This window comes from Nylanderia fulva, unplaced genomic scaffold, assembly GCF_048542155.1.
Source record: "Nylanderia fulva isolate GAGA-0341 unplaced genomic scaffold, ASM4854215v1 Scaffold43, whole genome shotgun sequence".
Taxonomy (NCBI): domain Eukaryota; kingdom Metazoa; phylum Arthropoda; class Insecta; order Hymenoptera; family Formicidae; genus Nylanderia; species Nylanderia fulva.
Genome location: NW_028190510.1, coordinates 716424 through 734309, shown reverse-complemented (window position 1 = coordinate 734309; position 17886 = coordinate 716424). Strand labels below are relative to the sequence as shown.

Below are 17886 nucleotides of genomic sequence, written 5' to 3'. Positions count from 1 at the left end.
TTAAATATGTTTTTCGTCTTATTTCTGGGATAAAAATTTCATTCTTTAATCAAATTTAACTTTGACTTTCATTTTCATGACATGCACAAAACAAATTAGTTGTTCACCTGCATAGTTATCATACCTAAATTTTAACTATGATAGCTAATATTTTTTAGCTAGTTTAAGAGAAAATGGTACGGATAAAAAATATTAGCTACCATTTAGTTAAAATTAGCTAAAATTTAGGCATGCTAAATAAATTCCATGTTTTATAAGGACAGCTAGAATTGAGCTATAGTAGCTAATTTTTTCTTTGATGTTTATACGTATTCAACATTTCATAAATCGTGCAATTCTCTACTTTTATATTATTGCTTTTATTTTTCGTTGTATTTAGTTTGTCAAATTTTCTATTTTTATTTTAATATTTTTTAAATATATTAAATATATATTTTTAAATATCTACACTATTTAATATCTCTCGTCTTATTTCTGGAATAACAAATATCATTTTTTAATTACGATTTAACTCTGACTTTGATTTTCATGACATACGCAGAAAAAAAATTAATTGTTTACATATATTTACAATCTGAAAAGTTATCATACCTAAACATTAGCTATCATTTAACTAAAATTAGCTCAAATTTAGACGTGATTTTAGTAGCTATTTTTTTTCCGTGATGTTTATACGTGTTACGTATAAGGTTAATAATGTATTCTCTTCGGTGGAAGCTGCAAACGCGACCCTACGTCTCTTCTCTCTTTCGTCCCATCTCTTTATACTTGTTATTAGCGGGTTATATTCACTCATCGAGCTATTCACAGTCGTCTTACAACTGGAGATGTAACGCCTCTCGTTCCCTCCGTTCTCTTCCTCTCTCTCTCTCTCTCTCTTTTTCCACCATTTTTTTCTTCGTCGGTCCCCCTTTCACAAGAGATGCAGGTATTCCCTCCTGCTCGAGGAGAGGTGATCGTTCCTCTCTCCGTGCTGGCAGAATGGACCGGCAGCTTCAAGGTCGGTCACTTCGGGTTTTCCAAATCGTGGTCCCTGTATGACGGGCGACTTCCTATCGTCATCCTCGTCTCGCTCAGGCAGCGAGAGAGCCGCGTGTCGATGTGTAATTCGACGACAAAAAGTCGCGCAATATATTTCGACCCTTTGACTCCGGTATATCTGCGATCGAAATGTGGAATACGCGTACGGAATTTTTTGACTAATAATAAAGCGTATTGGGACTGTCGGAGGATATATTACTGCGAGAGAAAAAAAAATGAGAAAGGAATTCGCTCACAAAAAGCTACAGGACACAGAGGATATCTGTAATTGATGATTTATTTATTTGCATACTCAACAAATAGTTCTTTCGCGACGATGACTCTGCTTAAGGGGATTCTGTTGTTTGTCAATTGTTTTTTCCTGTTTTATCGACAAAATGTGAGGTTAGAGAAACTATAAATCTATTTATTGGCTATACGGATGTTTTTTTACCTGAAATTAGACCAGGCCGGATTTGGCATTGGATAAAGGAATATAAGTGAATGTTTAGATATCAATTTAGAAGCCTAGTAAACGAGAATAACTCATTTTACATTTTCATGTGTGAGCAAAATGAATACTTAGAATTCATAATTCTGTAATCAAGATATATATGAGACTATACAGATTGATCAATCTTTTTTCTGTACAAATTAAAGTATTAATATTAACAAAGGGCGAAGCGCTTTAATTTCAGGTAAAAAACAATCCGTATAGCTAATAAATAGATTTATAGTTTATCTAATTTCACATTTTGTCGGTAAAACAGGAAAAAACAAGACTTCTCAAGAGCGTTTAGGATCCTCTTAGACATAGTACATAATTGCAGGTTTCATCGATCTAAAGAAACTTGATAAATTTATCTTTTTTTTTGTTTATATAATTATAGATTGATTTTATATTTAAAATGTTAATTGAGAAATGATAAAAATAGATTTATTTGTTAGATCTATTATAAAAATTAATTTCAACTTTTATAATTTATATAATAATAAATTAGCCTATGTTATAAATGAGAGATCTATCTCACATATTCAACTGTAGGAAAAATTAATTATCTCTCTGTTATAATATTTGAATAAAAAGATAAGATCGCAATTCCGAAATACGGATTTGTTTTTTCTCGACTCTTTATAGCATAGTTTAATAAGTAGCTCGCAGATTTTGCGTCGTCAATTTTTTTTTTACACCATTCGATCTTGCGACACTCGGAGAGCGGTCCATATCGAATTAAACTGTAGCTGAAGTGCCTGGCACGTGGCTAATCTGAATCTCAACACAAGGTCCTGCGTCACAAATGACAAGGGGCCCCTTCGAACGCGGAAGCGGGCCCCTGTCATATAATCATGTATTTATTACGGAGTAAGGTAGTAGTTTCTCGCGCTAAATCACCTTTTTGCGAATGCACATCGACAAAATATTTATGCGTCCTTGTATGTATATTAATCATTATACAGAATTAATTGATACTTGTGGCGAGAATTGCCACAATCGCTGTTATTTCGGTCAGTTAATTTTTCATTTTACGGACATATCGCGTATAAATTATATCTTTATCCATTGTATTATAAATATATCTTATACATATATCCGTGTTTCCAGTGTAATATATGTATAAGCGTATATATTTCTCTTAGATGTGCATAAGTAATGTACATAAATAAAAAGATATGCTGAATATTCAGATAATTTTAAAGAACAAGCATATTATAATGGAAAACTTGCGAAAATAAAGTATTAATATATGCATATATTTAATTTTAAACTAACTAATTAATTAATAATTATACGCCTAACTATAGTTGCATCGGAAAATATTGAATTAGTTTAAAATAATTTTTTAAACTTTTTTAAACGAGAAATAAAATATAATCCAATCGAAAATAATGTCTCGAAAGTAGCGATAGTTCAAAAATAATAACCTTGAACAGGTAAAAAAAATTATTTTACATAAAGTTCGTTATTCAATGCCACCTAAATTACTTCATCCTTTATTCTCTAAGCACTTTTGTATATCTTCAAATTCAATGGAAACACTTCAGATTGCATTTCCGATAACTGCTGTTTAATACTCGCATAATATATTTTTCAAATTAATGCACAGACAAGTTAAAAAGAATTAATTTCTCCAAGAATTTCAAGTGTCAAAACCAGAATAAAAATTTTCTTTTTCTATGTGTTGTAATTCTCACGCGAATTTAACGGAAAATCTATTTTAACATTACGCGACAAGCTTAAATTTATCTTTTCTCAGAGAGCTTTCAGTTTATGAAATTTTCCAAGCAGACGAGGAACATTTAAACATTCTTGTGTACTCATGGAATCACGCACGATTGTGCGAAACACGGCGCAAATTTTTCGCCAATTTCTAATACCGTGTATATTTATATGTGTATGTATGTGTGTATGCGCACGCGCAAACTAAACGTGCATGCATGTAAGATTGCATTATAGTCGCGGCAAGGGCGATGCGTGGGCGGTAAAGTGTTATTAATAGCGTACGCCGTCGATATATCGGACGGCGCAACGATGCGCAATAATGAGGCAATTATTAACGAGAGTCGATTAGCAGTCGTGAGAGCGGCGCGGGAGAGATGTTTCAGCGAATTTCCCATAAAATTATCACACGTGGACGTATGAGGTTGCGTAAATCTCACGTGACGCACCGTATCCCTTCTTTCATTATATCGATTAGGCGCACCGGTCTTTTTTTCTTGATTTTTTTGCATTTTCGATATTCATCGAACGGGATATATTTATAATTCAAGATTAAATTTTCCAATTGTTTTTGTGTGCAAAAATAGAATATTTGCGCTTTTATTCAAATTTTATTTTTAATTAAAAATTCGTGAAGAAAAATTTTGTCCGTGATTTAATACTTATTGAGGGGATGCTTACCAAATATGTTTCATCGATTAAAAAAGTGAAGTTAGATTCGACTATAAATCTAACTTCATCTAACGAATCTAACTTGACTTTTTCGATCGATAAACATATTTGGCCAGCATCCCCTTAATAGATTAAAATATTGAAAAAATATTCTATAGTAAATCAGTAATTCTAAGAGATCTAATTTTTGACATTTATTCCCTAACAGTAGACATATCCCAAAGACGTTCAGAAAACATCTTGAGGATGTTCGAATGTCCTCTGGATATCCCCTGAATATCCTCTAAATATCTTTCAGACATGTGCTATTTATAGGGTTATTTCTGTTGATTAGAACACGTTTTACTGTACTTTTACATTTATAAAAAAAACAAAGTAATTTTAGAATTGGGAGGGTACAAAATGCAGGAAGTGCAAAAGGAAAAGACCTATTAAATGAAGCCCTCTATCCACCTCCCGGAAAGAAAGAAAGAAAGATGAAAGATAGAGAAATGAACACAGAACACGTGAACCGACGTTTGCGAATTTATCTCGCGAGATAAATGTGTTGTTCGAGATCTGCGATCTTTTCTCTCTCTCTCTTTCTCGGATGAAGCTGCGCGAGGGTGATCCAGGTAGCCGGGGATCTCCCGGACGCGAATTTACGATCCTCGCGCGAGGCTATCCACGGACAGGGCAGCCACACTAAGGACACGATCCTGTTGGGGGATCTGGCGAGTTAAGGCGCTTTAATAATGCTACTTTAAAGCTCGCTTTCGCGCCGGACAAAGGCCGACCTGCCATAACTTCTTCACGGTGATGCACCGACGGCATTACCATGGCGCGTTATGCCCCCATTATGCGATATTATGTTACTATTTACGCTATCGCGGCCGCCTATTTATTTGTCTTGCCTCGCTGCCTGTTCTTCATCTTTTCACTCGATCTTTTGTTTCTTCGCTGTTCTCTCTGTCTCTTATCGTTGGAAAATGATACCGCGGAGGAACCCAAAAAGATATACCGTTTCATCATCAGCAAATGGAACATTGTGGGGTCTGTTTGTACAGGGCATCCCATAGGAAATTACTGAAACTAATCAGCTGTCATTTTTCTGTTTACTGAGATGTTTTATTTATTTTTCATGTTTGTTCAATTTTTCTTATTTTTCTTCGTTTCTCAATTTGCTTTGAAAAAGCATGACATCAAATTCCACCGTTCCATATGATGCATGTTTATACATGTATATTTTAATAGAATGAATGTGTGCATATAAGTATAAATAATAATAAGGGCCCATTATTTTATAATTCTAATTAAAAATTATTTTAACATCGTTTTTTATCTGTCTAATTATCATCAAGTTTATTCCGGACTCCCCTAGAAGTTGCCGGGGCATTTTCAAGGGACCGCTAAACCCTTACATCCTTCTTTTCTCGTTACAATATGTTACATATGCGGCGCTTTTTTCTGATAGGAGCGTTCCCGAACCTTTACAATCCTCCTCTAACCACTCATTACAATTCCATATCAATTCCCTCTGGCGCTTTTTTCTAATAGGAGCGTTCCCAAACCTCTACAGTCCCTTTTATTTCATTCACACCTTCTCTCCTTTTTCCTCCTTTTTTCATCTCCTTACTCCTTGTCTGTCTCCAATTCCTCTTCTTCCTTTTTTTCATTTTCTCCTCCTTCCAGCCGAACCTGCCTTTCTTCTTTTCCTCACTTCTCCATCTCCTCCTTCTTCACCTTTTTTCCTGGCAGGCATGTGGGGTGATTGGCTCGAATTGGATTCGAACCTGGGACCTTAGGTATATTGTCTTACGACTTAACCTACTGGTCCCATTTCACCCCATATCTGTCTAATTATTTTCATTAATTATCTCAAATTTAGTATTTATCTCAAAACGTTTATAGCAAAAATAAAACAATACAAATATACAGGGTGTCCCATAGGAAAATGTTGAAACGTTTAATCAACTATCATTTTTTAATGCATGCAGTTATTGAGAAAACAAAACTTGTGTTGGAAAAAGGAAAGTCTGCAGTTTTTAATGGATATAAATAAAATGTTTGTATACTATAGTTTATTTTATTGATAAAAAGTAAGAAAAAAGTGCTAATAATCACATAAAATCACATAAACTAATGACAATTATTTTCAACAGTGCCAGATTTAATAGCAGCTATTAAAAGAATCGTCAATAACATTAAAAGTAATTTTGTACAAATTCAAATGGCGCGCACTTCGAAAATATTTATCATTAGCTTACATATGTGATTATTAGCACTTTTTTCATTACTTTTTTTCAATAAAATATAAAACTGCAGCCTTTCCTCTTTTCAACACAATTTTTATTTTCTCAATAACTGAATGCGTTAAAAAATGACAGCTGATTAGTTCCAGCAATTTCTTACGGGACTATTCCTTCGATCCAAATATTGAGAGATCCAAGATTGCGGATTCGTTTATAAGGTGGTAAGATTTGCCAACGAGGAGTATATTTGAGATTTTTTCGCGGAGCAGAAAAAGAGTAGGTCTTAAAATTCGAAGATCGATTGTCGAGATACCCGATGGGGCTTCACTTTCGGGCTGGTGACGTGGTACCAATTCGCGCCTAACTTATAAGAACACCGTAAGTATTTCCGCGCGACGAGGGAAACGTAACTGTTATCCCGAGATAAAGCGTGGACTTAACGGCGTGCGAAAGAAAATATGCGAGAATAGAGGAAATGCGACCGACGAGCGTTTTAGTCATTAATGTCTGCGACTATCGTCGTTTGCCTACTACGTGACGATAAAGTAGCCATCGGGAGTTGCCTGCTTGACAGTCCGACTCGCGACGCATTTCCGCAAACAGCTCGTAATTTTCCTGTTTAAATGCTACGCGGACACAAACGTATATTGAATAATTTTTTATTGTTATTATTACACAATTTATTAACAAAAAAATATTAGCGAGAGAATAAACATTTTGTGTATCCTTTTTTGACATTTTATATATATCTGTTTTGAATTTTAATTTTCCATCGTGTCGTAATTATTGAAAAATGTTATTAAAATTGTAAAATAAATTATTATTTAAATGTATCTTATTATGTTATAAATAATATATCGGATATTGCGGAAAAAATATAAATTAAATAATTGAAGATTTGTCATATAATTTTCACAAGAATGTTTATTTCAATTTAAGAGCTTTTTTAAACCACTGAACATGAATTTGTCGAAATTGAAAAATTCAATATAGCAGAATTAATATAGCGAATGTTGGAATTAAAAAATGTTCAAATGTTGTTTGCAAAAGTTTAATTTATATGTATATTTTAATAAACATAATTGCAAACTATTTGATAAATTAATAATGTAATTTACAACTTTTCCGCATTATTAGATCCGATATTAAATCATGAATATATTAACTATAATCGATACGACAAATCTTTTTTAAGAATTGAAAATACATAATAATTTTAATTGCAACAAAACTTCTCTCATACAGCACATATCATGCACATAGCCATGACATGATAGAATACATAATTTAAATAATTATTTTGCAATTGTAATCACAAATTTTTCAAAATTATAATAAAATAGTGATGAAGCAATTATGAAGCTAAAATTTTGTTTAAAAAAATTAGAAACGTTACTTTTTTCGAAAAAAAAAATAAATCTTTCGTCGAATTGCGTTATTGCATGTTTTCTCTGATTTGTTGAATGTAGTGTTCATTTGTTTTTGGAGTAAGAGTTTTCAATTATTCGCACGGAAAAGACACGTATATACGTGAGAATGTCTAGCGTAGTCTGCGAAACGCTACGAGCAGCTATAAATTAAACGAGCGAACGCTATTATTTTTCTTACTTACTCATTACTCGCGTAGCAGAGAGATAATTGATTACGCGAATAACCGCGCGACCGCACACATCGCAAAGAAATATTCCTCGCGCCGAGATTACACTTAATTTGTAATACCGATAGGGACTTTTTTTTACCGGAATTGAATATCTCCGCCGCACATAGCCTTGGAGCACATGATGTAATTAAGGTAAAGTCTCACGAGAGATTTCCGCAGAAGACGACGCAAAAAAGGGATAACTATAAGAGATGACGCAACGGATAATATTAGAACAAAGTGAGCGAAGAATTTGAGCGCGTGGTGATTTAGGAAAAAAGGTGATAGGAAAAAGCGCGCGCGCGATTGCGATTAATTCAAAGATCAATGAAAAACACGGGAAATCAGGTGAGATATGTATACGCATTATCTGCAATTATCGCATCAACGTTTCATTAACATACAAATGATGATACAATCTAAGATGTTTAAGAAAGATGTAATTATGATGCGTATGCGAATGAAAGATACAGACTTGAAGTGGAAAAACCTACTACTCATTCATATTGTGTTTATCTACACATCGAGATGTTGCGATACTATTTTAATTCTCTGTGACATCACGGCAGGTCGGGAGAAAAAAATATGTAAATGACTACCGGCGCGTAATATAGTGTCTTCGTTGCACTATAATGCATAGAAATCAACCGCGGATAACGATATAAGAGAAAAAAAATGTACAATTATACTTCCCACATTTTCGTTCGGAGAACAAGTGAATAAATCTTCGCAGTTATGAGAATATATTGAACGATTGATTATAATGATGGAGGTGCTTGGCCGGTTTTTTCGACGAATATACGGGCTCTAAATAAGTGCGAAAAATTTTAAATGATTTCTTGTCGAAAATTAAAGGGGATTTCTTAAGTTTAAAATAATATTAAAATATATATTAATATCTTTTTATCATTTTTTAAATTTATCTGAAATTTGAGAAAAAAGAAACTTAATTTTTTAGAAAAGTGTAATTCTTCAGGGAGGGATATAAAAGTATATACGTTTATATAAGAAACCCACCTTAACTTTCGATAAAAATCATCTAAAATTTTTCGCATTTATTTAGGTACATCCTGTATATATTTTGTTATATGTCGCTTTAAAAAAACGGAATAATACATACATATTTATATCGCTTGATAAACGAGAAGAATGATTCGTTACAAAATTGTATGTACACAGATATTGCGAGTTGAAGCTGAATGAGAAAACTAATTCTTATCTCTAGTCGCTTGTATTGTAATTTATTCGACGGCGATAAATACGCCGTATGTGTCTATCGTATTATTTTTCTTCCAACAATCGTTCTTATATAATCCGTATAAATGGACTGTCAGTCTCGGATATGTTAAAAGCGGAAAGTTTTTTCTTTCCTTTTTTTCTTTGATTAAATAATTTTATTCGCTCTCGTTCTAATTTCGTACAATATCTTCTCAAAGATAACATCTTTTCATTTTATTGTCCTTAAGAATACTATTAACAAGTCCATTTCGAGGAATCTTCCTCTCGATAATTAAATTTTTAATTGGATCGAGAAATATTCACCAATTATGAACTTAATTAATTAATCTTTTTCCCTGGGGGAACAAAAAGAGCGAGCGTTTTATATATATATATATATATATATATATGTATTTGTATTAAAGCATTTAACTTTAATGGCCGAAAGCGCGTAAAGGCTTGCGTTCCGGACCGAGACGAGTTTGAATGGGCGACGAACTGGAAACGAGGTTTGTGGAGTAATTCAGCGCGTATGACGCACGCGATGCGATTCTCTCGCGTTCAGGTTGAGATCGGGCAGTTTATAAGCGTTAGGTGGAATTAATTGCACGGCGAACGAATGGAATGTCCGGCCGGCAAGAATATAAGGTAGCAAAGAATACCGGTCCGGCGTCGCGTCCTGTCACAATGATGGTAATATTCGGGAGGAAATTCCTCTCATAAATATCCCGGCTCGTAAAACGACGCGATGATGCGGATAAAGACGTATACATATGTATATGTATACAGGGTAGGCCATTTTAATCTTTCCACTAAAATTTCTCAAAATCCAAAAATTTAAGACAAAAATGTTTCAGATAAAAGTTGTATGGTTTCAAGGGGGACATGAGATGGTGTCATTGATTTGACCTTGAATAGCCATTTGAAGGTTACGTGAAGATCAACTTCAATTTCTTAAATGGAACACTATATTTTTTCTTGCATACTTTTGTAGCTGACTTCGAGATCTTTCCAAAACACTACAATAAAATATTTTTTCATGAAGTATTTTTCGAGTTATTAAGGCTGCAAATTTGCAGTATTTTGACATAAAATACAAAATATCTTGGGAAATATTCATTTTTCGATTATCATACCTTAATACTTTTATGCACAGAATAATGAGATAAATCAGTTGATGTAAAGAAAATACATAGTTACCTTTAAAAAAAAAATGAAAATTGCAATAAGCAGTTAGATAATTTTTCTTTAAGACAACTATGTGTTTTCTTTAAACCAATTAATTCGTCTCATTATTCTGTGCATAAAAGTATTAAGGTATGATAATCGAAAAATGAATATTTCCCAAGATATTTTGTATTTTATGTCAAAATACTGCAAATTTGCAGCCTTAATAACTCGATAAATACTTCATGAAAAAATATTTTATTGTAGTGTTTTGGAAAGATCTCGAAGTCAGCTACAAAAGTATGCAAGAAAAAATATAGTATAAGAGTTTTAACAAGGCTCTGTAATATAAATATAAATTTAACGTATAAGACGGGCAACAAGAGCCAAATCGCGGATGACAATGCGTTATCCTAACGAAACTATTTAATTCTAACGGTATTTAATTCTAACGGAAAATTATTTAGTTTCGTTAGGATAACGCATTGTCATCCGCGATTTGGCTCTTGTTGCCCGTCTTATACGTTAAAAAAATATAGTGTTCCATTTAAGAAATTGAAGTTGACCTTTACGTAACCTTCAAATGGCTATTCAAGGTCAAATCAATGACACCATCTCATGTCCCCCTTGAAACCATACAACTTTTATCTGAAACATTTTTGTCTTAAATTTTTGGATTTTGAGAAATTTTAGTGGAAAGATTAAAATGGCCTACCCTGTATATATATATATATATATATATATATATATATATATGTATATATATTTACGTATACAAGGTGCGTGTCTCCTTCTTTGCGTGACATTTTAATGACAGATCCGACCGATTTTTCCCCATTAAGGGAATCCTAAACGTCCTTGAGAAGTTTGTTGTTTTTTTCCTGTTTTATCGACAAAATGTGAGGTTAGATAACTATAAATCTATTTATTGGCTGTACGAATTATTTTTATCTGAAATTAAACCAGGTCGGATTTGGCATTGGATAAAGGAATATAAGTGAATGTTTAGATATCAATTTGGAAGCCTAATAAATGAGAATATAGCTCATCCTACATTTTGTATAGAGAATATAGCTCAACCTCACATTTTGTCGATAAAACAGGAAAAAAACAGACTTTTCAAGGTCGTTTAAGATCCCCTTACGAGAAATATCTGCGCTTCGTTCTTGAAACACACAAATATATTCGGAGTGTAATGCAAAATTGCAAATTCGAGAAAAATGTCGGGACATTTTACACCTCTTTACGTTCTCGCGTTAACAATGACATTACCAAGTCCAGTCGCTGCGCAGGTAATTAACAAGCGTATCAACCGCGGTAGAATGACTCGTTTAATTGCCAGGAGGAATTTATATATCGGAGACAAAGATACACGCGGCTGCGTCAATTAAAATCAATGTGTCTCTTAATATCTCTTCATTAACTAAATTGGTGGAAAAATATATTGACGAAAAGAGAAATATGAAGACACTTTGCGCGTTTAAGGGGAGCATTTAAAGTCAGATTTAGATTGAAGGGAGAGATCGCGTCTCTCGAAGTCGTTATATATCGTTAGCTGTGTACTAGATAGACGCGCGTGACGTCAGAATCCTTTCTAAATCTCTTACGTCATAATAGAATTGAGGATGATCTCGCGCATCGCGATGTCGTTGCTCTTTTAAAGTAGTTTCCGTTCTCTTCCCTCCTTGTAAATCATTTAAAAAATCCCCGAGATTACAATGTCGTATAAAAGCAACATATATATCTTCAACTCTCGAGTCCCACTTGGCTTAATATCAGATTAGAATATCACGGAGGAGAAATTTAAATTGAAACTCCCGATTTTTTCTCAAATCAATTAAAGCAGAAGTGGGATCGAAAGCGCGCGATCAGACTTGTTACGTATCAGGTGCTAGACATTTATAGCTACTTAAAATCGCCGCTGCATCCGAGCTCGTCTGTTCCGATTTCACCGAAGGCTGAAATGCGTAATTTGTGCTGCGCGAAAATTAATAGCGCGCTATACATATATTCGGAGAATAAACGTGCAATAAACGACGATGTAGACGACGGCGCACCTTATTTCGTGTCTTGGAGAGAGATTCCGGTTTTTTTTTTTTTTTTTTTTTTTAACAATCGTCTCCCGTAATTTTTCATCCTTCCTTTGCTCGGGCGCGGAATGCATATTCAAATTCGCGACGGACGCGCCAAAGATCTTTACGATTGCGCGAACGAGAGTTCGGGAGGAGAGAAGAAAGAAGGAGAATGAGCCTCTTCTCGTTCTCCCATTTCGTGGTCACGGTGTTATCGAAGGTCGCGATTTCTCGCTCGAAATGTCATCCGTGCGCGTTCAAAGTCCGACGGGATCGTGAAAAATCTCGATTATTACGAAACCGCGCGTGGACCCGATAACTCGCGCGTTATCGCGCAAACGCGATTGTATGTACACATACACATTTCGATAACTCTTTTCGTCGATTGCGCTGTCCCGATTCTCGTAATTAATTAATTAATTCAATTCTGCGGTATCGAGACAATCCGACGATTTATTATATTCCGTTTATCGATCTTCGGCGAGAGACGCCATTTTCGAAATTTCGCGGCGAACGGATCAGCGTGTTGAATTTATAATAACTGCGCTGGATTCTTCAGGATTGCGACAGATTGCATTATCCATTGATATATACATTAGCAGATCCTAGAAAGGAGTTTTGGAGTTAAAACCTTTCCTCTCCAATTAAAAAAAATCAGTGGTGCTAATTTAGATTTAACGCTGTCTAGAAGATATTTTAAATAAAATGGTTAAACAGAACTCAAAGACAATCATTTAAATAATAAAGACAAATTTTTTAAGTATGTAAAAAATTTAAAAAAATTTTTAATTGATTTTAAAGTAAAAGCTAAGCGTCACTAAAAGACAAATATTAAACCGAATATTTTTACCAAAACCCCTTTTGTTATCAATATCAAGATCTGCTAATGTATATATATATATATATATATATATATATATAAATATTTTGTATAGAATAAAAAAGAAAAAGAGACTAAAGAAAGGCGCGTTTTTTGTCAGATTATTTAAAAAAAAAAAAAAAAAGAAAAAAAATCAGGTGCCGCCGTGTAATCGCAAACAGATTACGGTGTTTGAACGGGACGAGACGGTCTCTCGAAAATTACGAGGTCGTCCCGTTGACTCGCTCGGTCCGTGACTCCGGTGGAATCCCGCGTTTCGCGCGCGGAAAGGAGGGAGGAGAGAATGCAACTGCAGCTGCACCGGCGATTAGTCGAATGTGACGTCATTGGCGCTTGTCTTTGCGAAACTTGCTCGAGAGCAAGGAGGCAGAGCGAAATCCAAGGAGAATCATGGAAGGTTCTCCCATCCGGGGCACCATATATTCTCGTTCACGAAGACCGATTAAAAGGTCGACGAAATTTCAGTCTCCGCGATAACGAGATTCGTCTCATTTCGTAATACGAAATAAAAGATAGACGTGAAAGTGAGACATCGAATATTGTGTCTGTTTAGTTTGCTTATCGCGCGATAAGGGTTTCCACAAATTTCAGGTTTAAGGGGATCCTAAACGGCCTTGAGTTTATTGACAAAATATGAGATAAGATTCAACTATAAATCTATTTGTTGGCTATACGGATTGTTTTTTACCTGAAATTAGAACACTTCGCAATTTGTTAATACTAATACTTTAATTTGTACAGGAAAAGGATTGATCAATCTGCACAGTCTCATATATCTAGGTGTAGAATTATAAATTGATGAAGAATTCATAATTCTACACCTAGATAATATGAGACTATTCGGATTGATAAATCTTTTTCCTGTACAAATTAAAGTAATGTCTCAATGTGAATGCTGTATCGCGTTTGGACGCCGATTCTTTTATTTTTCCTTTTTTCTCCGCTTGGTGTCGCTCGCGAGCCTCGTGATTCCGCGCGAGGTGAACCCAAGAGGAAGGTTCTCTCTCTCGAGAGAGGCGTTCTTAGATTCCATCAGTGTATAGATAAACATTCTCTTTCTCCTTGGAACCTTTCGAGAGGCCTCGGCAGAGATAGAGAGAGAGAATAAGCAGCGAGTGCGCTCTTGCTGTATCTCTTTGCTATCCCTATAATGTGAGATGTTCGTGTGCACGTATATATATATATATATATACGGGAACGTGTGCGATCAAAGTGGCAGAGGTATTGTGTCTCTACGTTGTCTGAGAGAGAGAGGCCCCCCTCTCATCCCCCTCGTATACCCTACCCTGTGTCCGTTGGGCATAATCGTTTATTTCGCGTCGACCTTTGCGGGGCACTACGTCAAAATGTCAGATGCGACCCCGCCTGAGCGCAGGGGAGAGATGCACTGGGAACGCTTGTAATGGGCTTACAAAGCGTAACAAACTGATGCGAGGTCAAACACACGACGGGCAATAAACACACGTAGAGATAAATGGGCCCTTAAGGTGCACCACACCGGGGCCCGCCGGCGGGAGAGAGACGGGAAGCGTCATTTCGTCTTTCTCTCGACTCGCGCAGCGTATCTCGAGCGTTTTCTTGGCCGCTCGCGAGATGAGCGTCGAGACGATCCGAGAGCACGATACCAGAAAGCCCGTTTTTTTCGACGAGCAAATAACTATTTTTTTTTTAGAGAAAAATAGGACGGGAATAAAAATTGTGTTCGATTTTAATGTCGGAAGATCATAAGAGTCATAAATTATATTTCACGTTGTTTGCTTTTGAAAATGTTGAAATTCCAACTCTTCGTCTGCTTTTAAAGTAATTTGGAACTCGTTAAGCTGATTGCATGTAATTAACAGAATGAGAAGTTTTTCGTAAAAATAATCCGAAAGCTTATAAATACTTGTAGCTGTCATACATAAATTAACTGATGATTGATGACATGAAATCAGTTTGTTTCAAATATTTATTCATATATGTGATTGGGCATGTTTGCAATTTTAAAGTAGATTGAATGTTATAATTATGTTGAATGTCTGAAACGAAGGGTGATTTTAAACTGTGCAAATTACGCATAATTATTGTATTTGAGGTTGCAATTATTTATCAATTTTGAATAATTATTTTTTATCATATGACAGAGTACTTGGTGAATCCTCAGTTCTTGTTTTAAAGCGAGCGAAGAATTGCACATTTTAAGAAGGAAAAAACAAAGTAAATATAATTTATATAAATTTTTAAAACCAATATCGAATTAATTTCCCATTTGTGTCGTGTTTTTGAAACATATTTAAGTATATTTTTGTCACATCCCGAGGAATATATCTTTCATTTTTCTAATGCTATTTTTTATCTTCAATTAATTTTTTATAGAATTTATATCGAAATTATTAATAAAATTTTCGTGAAATTTGCAACAAAAAATATAATTTTAATTTCATCCTCTTTCTGCTCAATCTCCTTGGTTTCGGGACAGTCGCTCATCCCGAGCGGCAGAAGGAGGATCGCCTTAAGCGACTCGCGGGGCGTAACAAACTGACGTGGGGTCAAACGCAAGACGGGCAATAAACACGCTGAAAGATAAACGGGCGATCCGCGGGTCCATTCGGGGCTCTCGGAGAAAGTGTTTCGTCCGCGGCGATTTTCGCTTTCGCGCGCGAATCGATATGAAGCATCTCTTGTATCGTCCGGACCGCACAAAAGGCGCGGTCCAGTTTTTATTGCCTCTCTTGTATATGTACACATGTGTTGTTTTATAACACGCGGCTGTGTGTTTTATACCTCTTAGGATCCAGAACAGCTCGGATTCGTCCTACGCTCGTTATTGCTCTCTGTTATCCTCTGGGTATTATATCCGTGTTATAAATGATATACTCATCGTCAGTGAGAAAAATCTTGCGTTATTTGTCACTATCTCATTTCTATATATAGATTCGGATTTTACGATAATATAATCGTATATGAAATTTTATTAATATATAATTATTAGTATAATTTTATATTAATATATTATATAATTATATTAATTTTATTATTAATTTAATTATTAATATTAATATAAAATACTTATATAATATGTATAATATTTATTTTATTATACATAATATATTTCGAATAGCACAATTCGAAAGATATTCATAGGATATCTAGAGGAACATCCTGAGGATGTTCTCTGAACAGTCTTCGGGATATGTGTGCTGTTAGGGATATTATACATATAGCTTCTTAATTGATGTACATTCATGATTAATATGTGTTCCGCGAGATAGTTGTAATATAATATGATTGAATAAGATTTCATGGAATACAGATCTCCGACGGTTTCCTTTTCCCGCTCGTTACAACGTTATCGCGGGTCGTTTCGTCCATTATATGTATACACGTTCGTAATCACCGGCCCACCACCACAAAACCACAATCGCGCTCTAATTGCCGGCATTAGACCGCTTATTGATGAAAAAAATGTTCACCGCGGTAAGAGAGGCGCTACTGAAGCAAAACAAATATGGCCGCCGCGAATATATGGTACAACAACAGTTTTAAGTGTAAAAATAAATTTTTCGAATGAAAAAGATGTTGTCATTGCGGCTAGACACACACTCTGTGATTATACAAAAGCTACGCCTTCATCAAGGAATTTGATCGAAGGATGTTATAAATTCCGGCATAATTATTATGTGTGGTGTAACTATGAAAAGTCAAGAAAGAATAAATGTATATTCCTTACGTCTATACAAATAAGTGCCTTGACATCAGAATCTCATGTGATCACTGGAACATTATTAATTGATTTTTCAAATAATAGTACGATAATGTTAGATGGATGATCATTTATGATAGTTCACGCAACCACCACTAGTGTCGCATTGATTTTTTAAGCCCCGAATAGTGGAAGTCGCTCGCGGATCGATCAGCCTTGGCCGCGACATTTTTTCCATCAATCTAAAAATCTATCTCGCCGACGAAATATGTGATTCGATACGATTGATCTTGAATTTGTTCTTTTTTTCTCCGCCTGTTCCCAGATGCCGCAAACGGTGCCCACCGCGGCCGGCTACTCGCCGTCGTTCGACTACAGCACTTTTCAGTTCGATCTGTCCCTCTTGCCGGAGGATTACAGTCCGGCCGGCGACCAGCTCGCCTGTCTGAAGAGCTCGCAGATCAAGCAGGAGGCGCGATCGCCGCGTCCGGGATCGCCCACGATCTACCAGAGCCCGCCGTATCAGAACGGCGAGCTGCCCTTGTCGCCCAACTACTCGCACGAGGGATCCTCGCCGGGATATCCGACCAGCCCGTACTTACGTACCCAGGAGCCCCCAGAGCGCCCAGTTTTACCCCACCAGCCCGGAACCCTCGGCCAAGCAGCCCGTTAAGAGGGAGAAGAGCCTCGATCTTTTGGCCATCCTCCAGGAGTCTAGGTAAATCACTCTATTATAATACAAGAATTTTCCATTTTTTCCATTTGTCCTTTGTGATCCATATAATCATAATTTTCTTGCGTTTGGGAACGAAAAAGAATTTTTGTTTTTAACATAAAATCGATCGGTCCGCGCCTTTTTTCTACGTGTACTTTATTATTCCATTCAAGCAATAAAAAGAAAAGAGCGCGCAAAATTTAAATAATTTTTAAATATTAATTTAATTATAACATAATTTATTTGTTAAATATTTTATTATTTTTAATTTAATTACATTACCTATTATTTCTCTATTTACTCATGACTTAATTATCATTTGATCTTTTATAGAACTTAATCATTTTCTATTTATTTGTTACAACATGTGTA

General features: G+C 35.2%; 1 protein-coding gene across 1 annotated transcript in view; it reads left to right on the top strand.

Moving 5' to 3' along the window:
* Nucleotides 1-17886, top strand: part of Ets98B (DNA-binding protein Ets98B) — a 57874-nt gene that overhangs the window by 23528 nt on the left and 16460 nt on the right. The window contains 2 exon segments of the mRNA XM_029299177.2: nt 17125-17397; nt 17399-17517. Of these exon segments, the coding sequence (XP_029155010.1) occupies nt 17125-17397; nt 17399-17517 (392 nt within the window).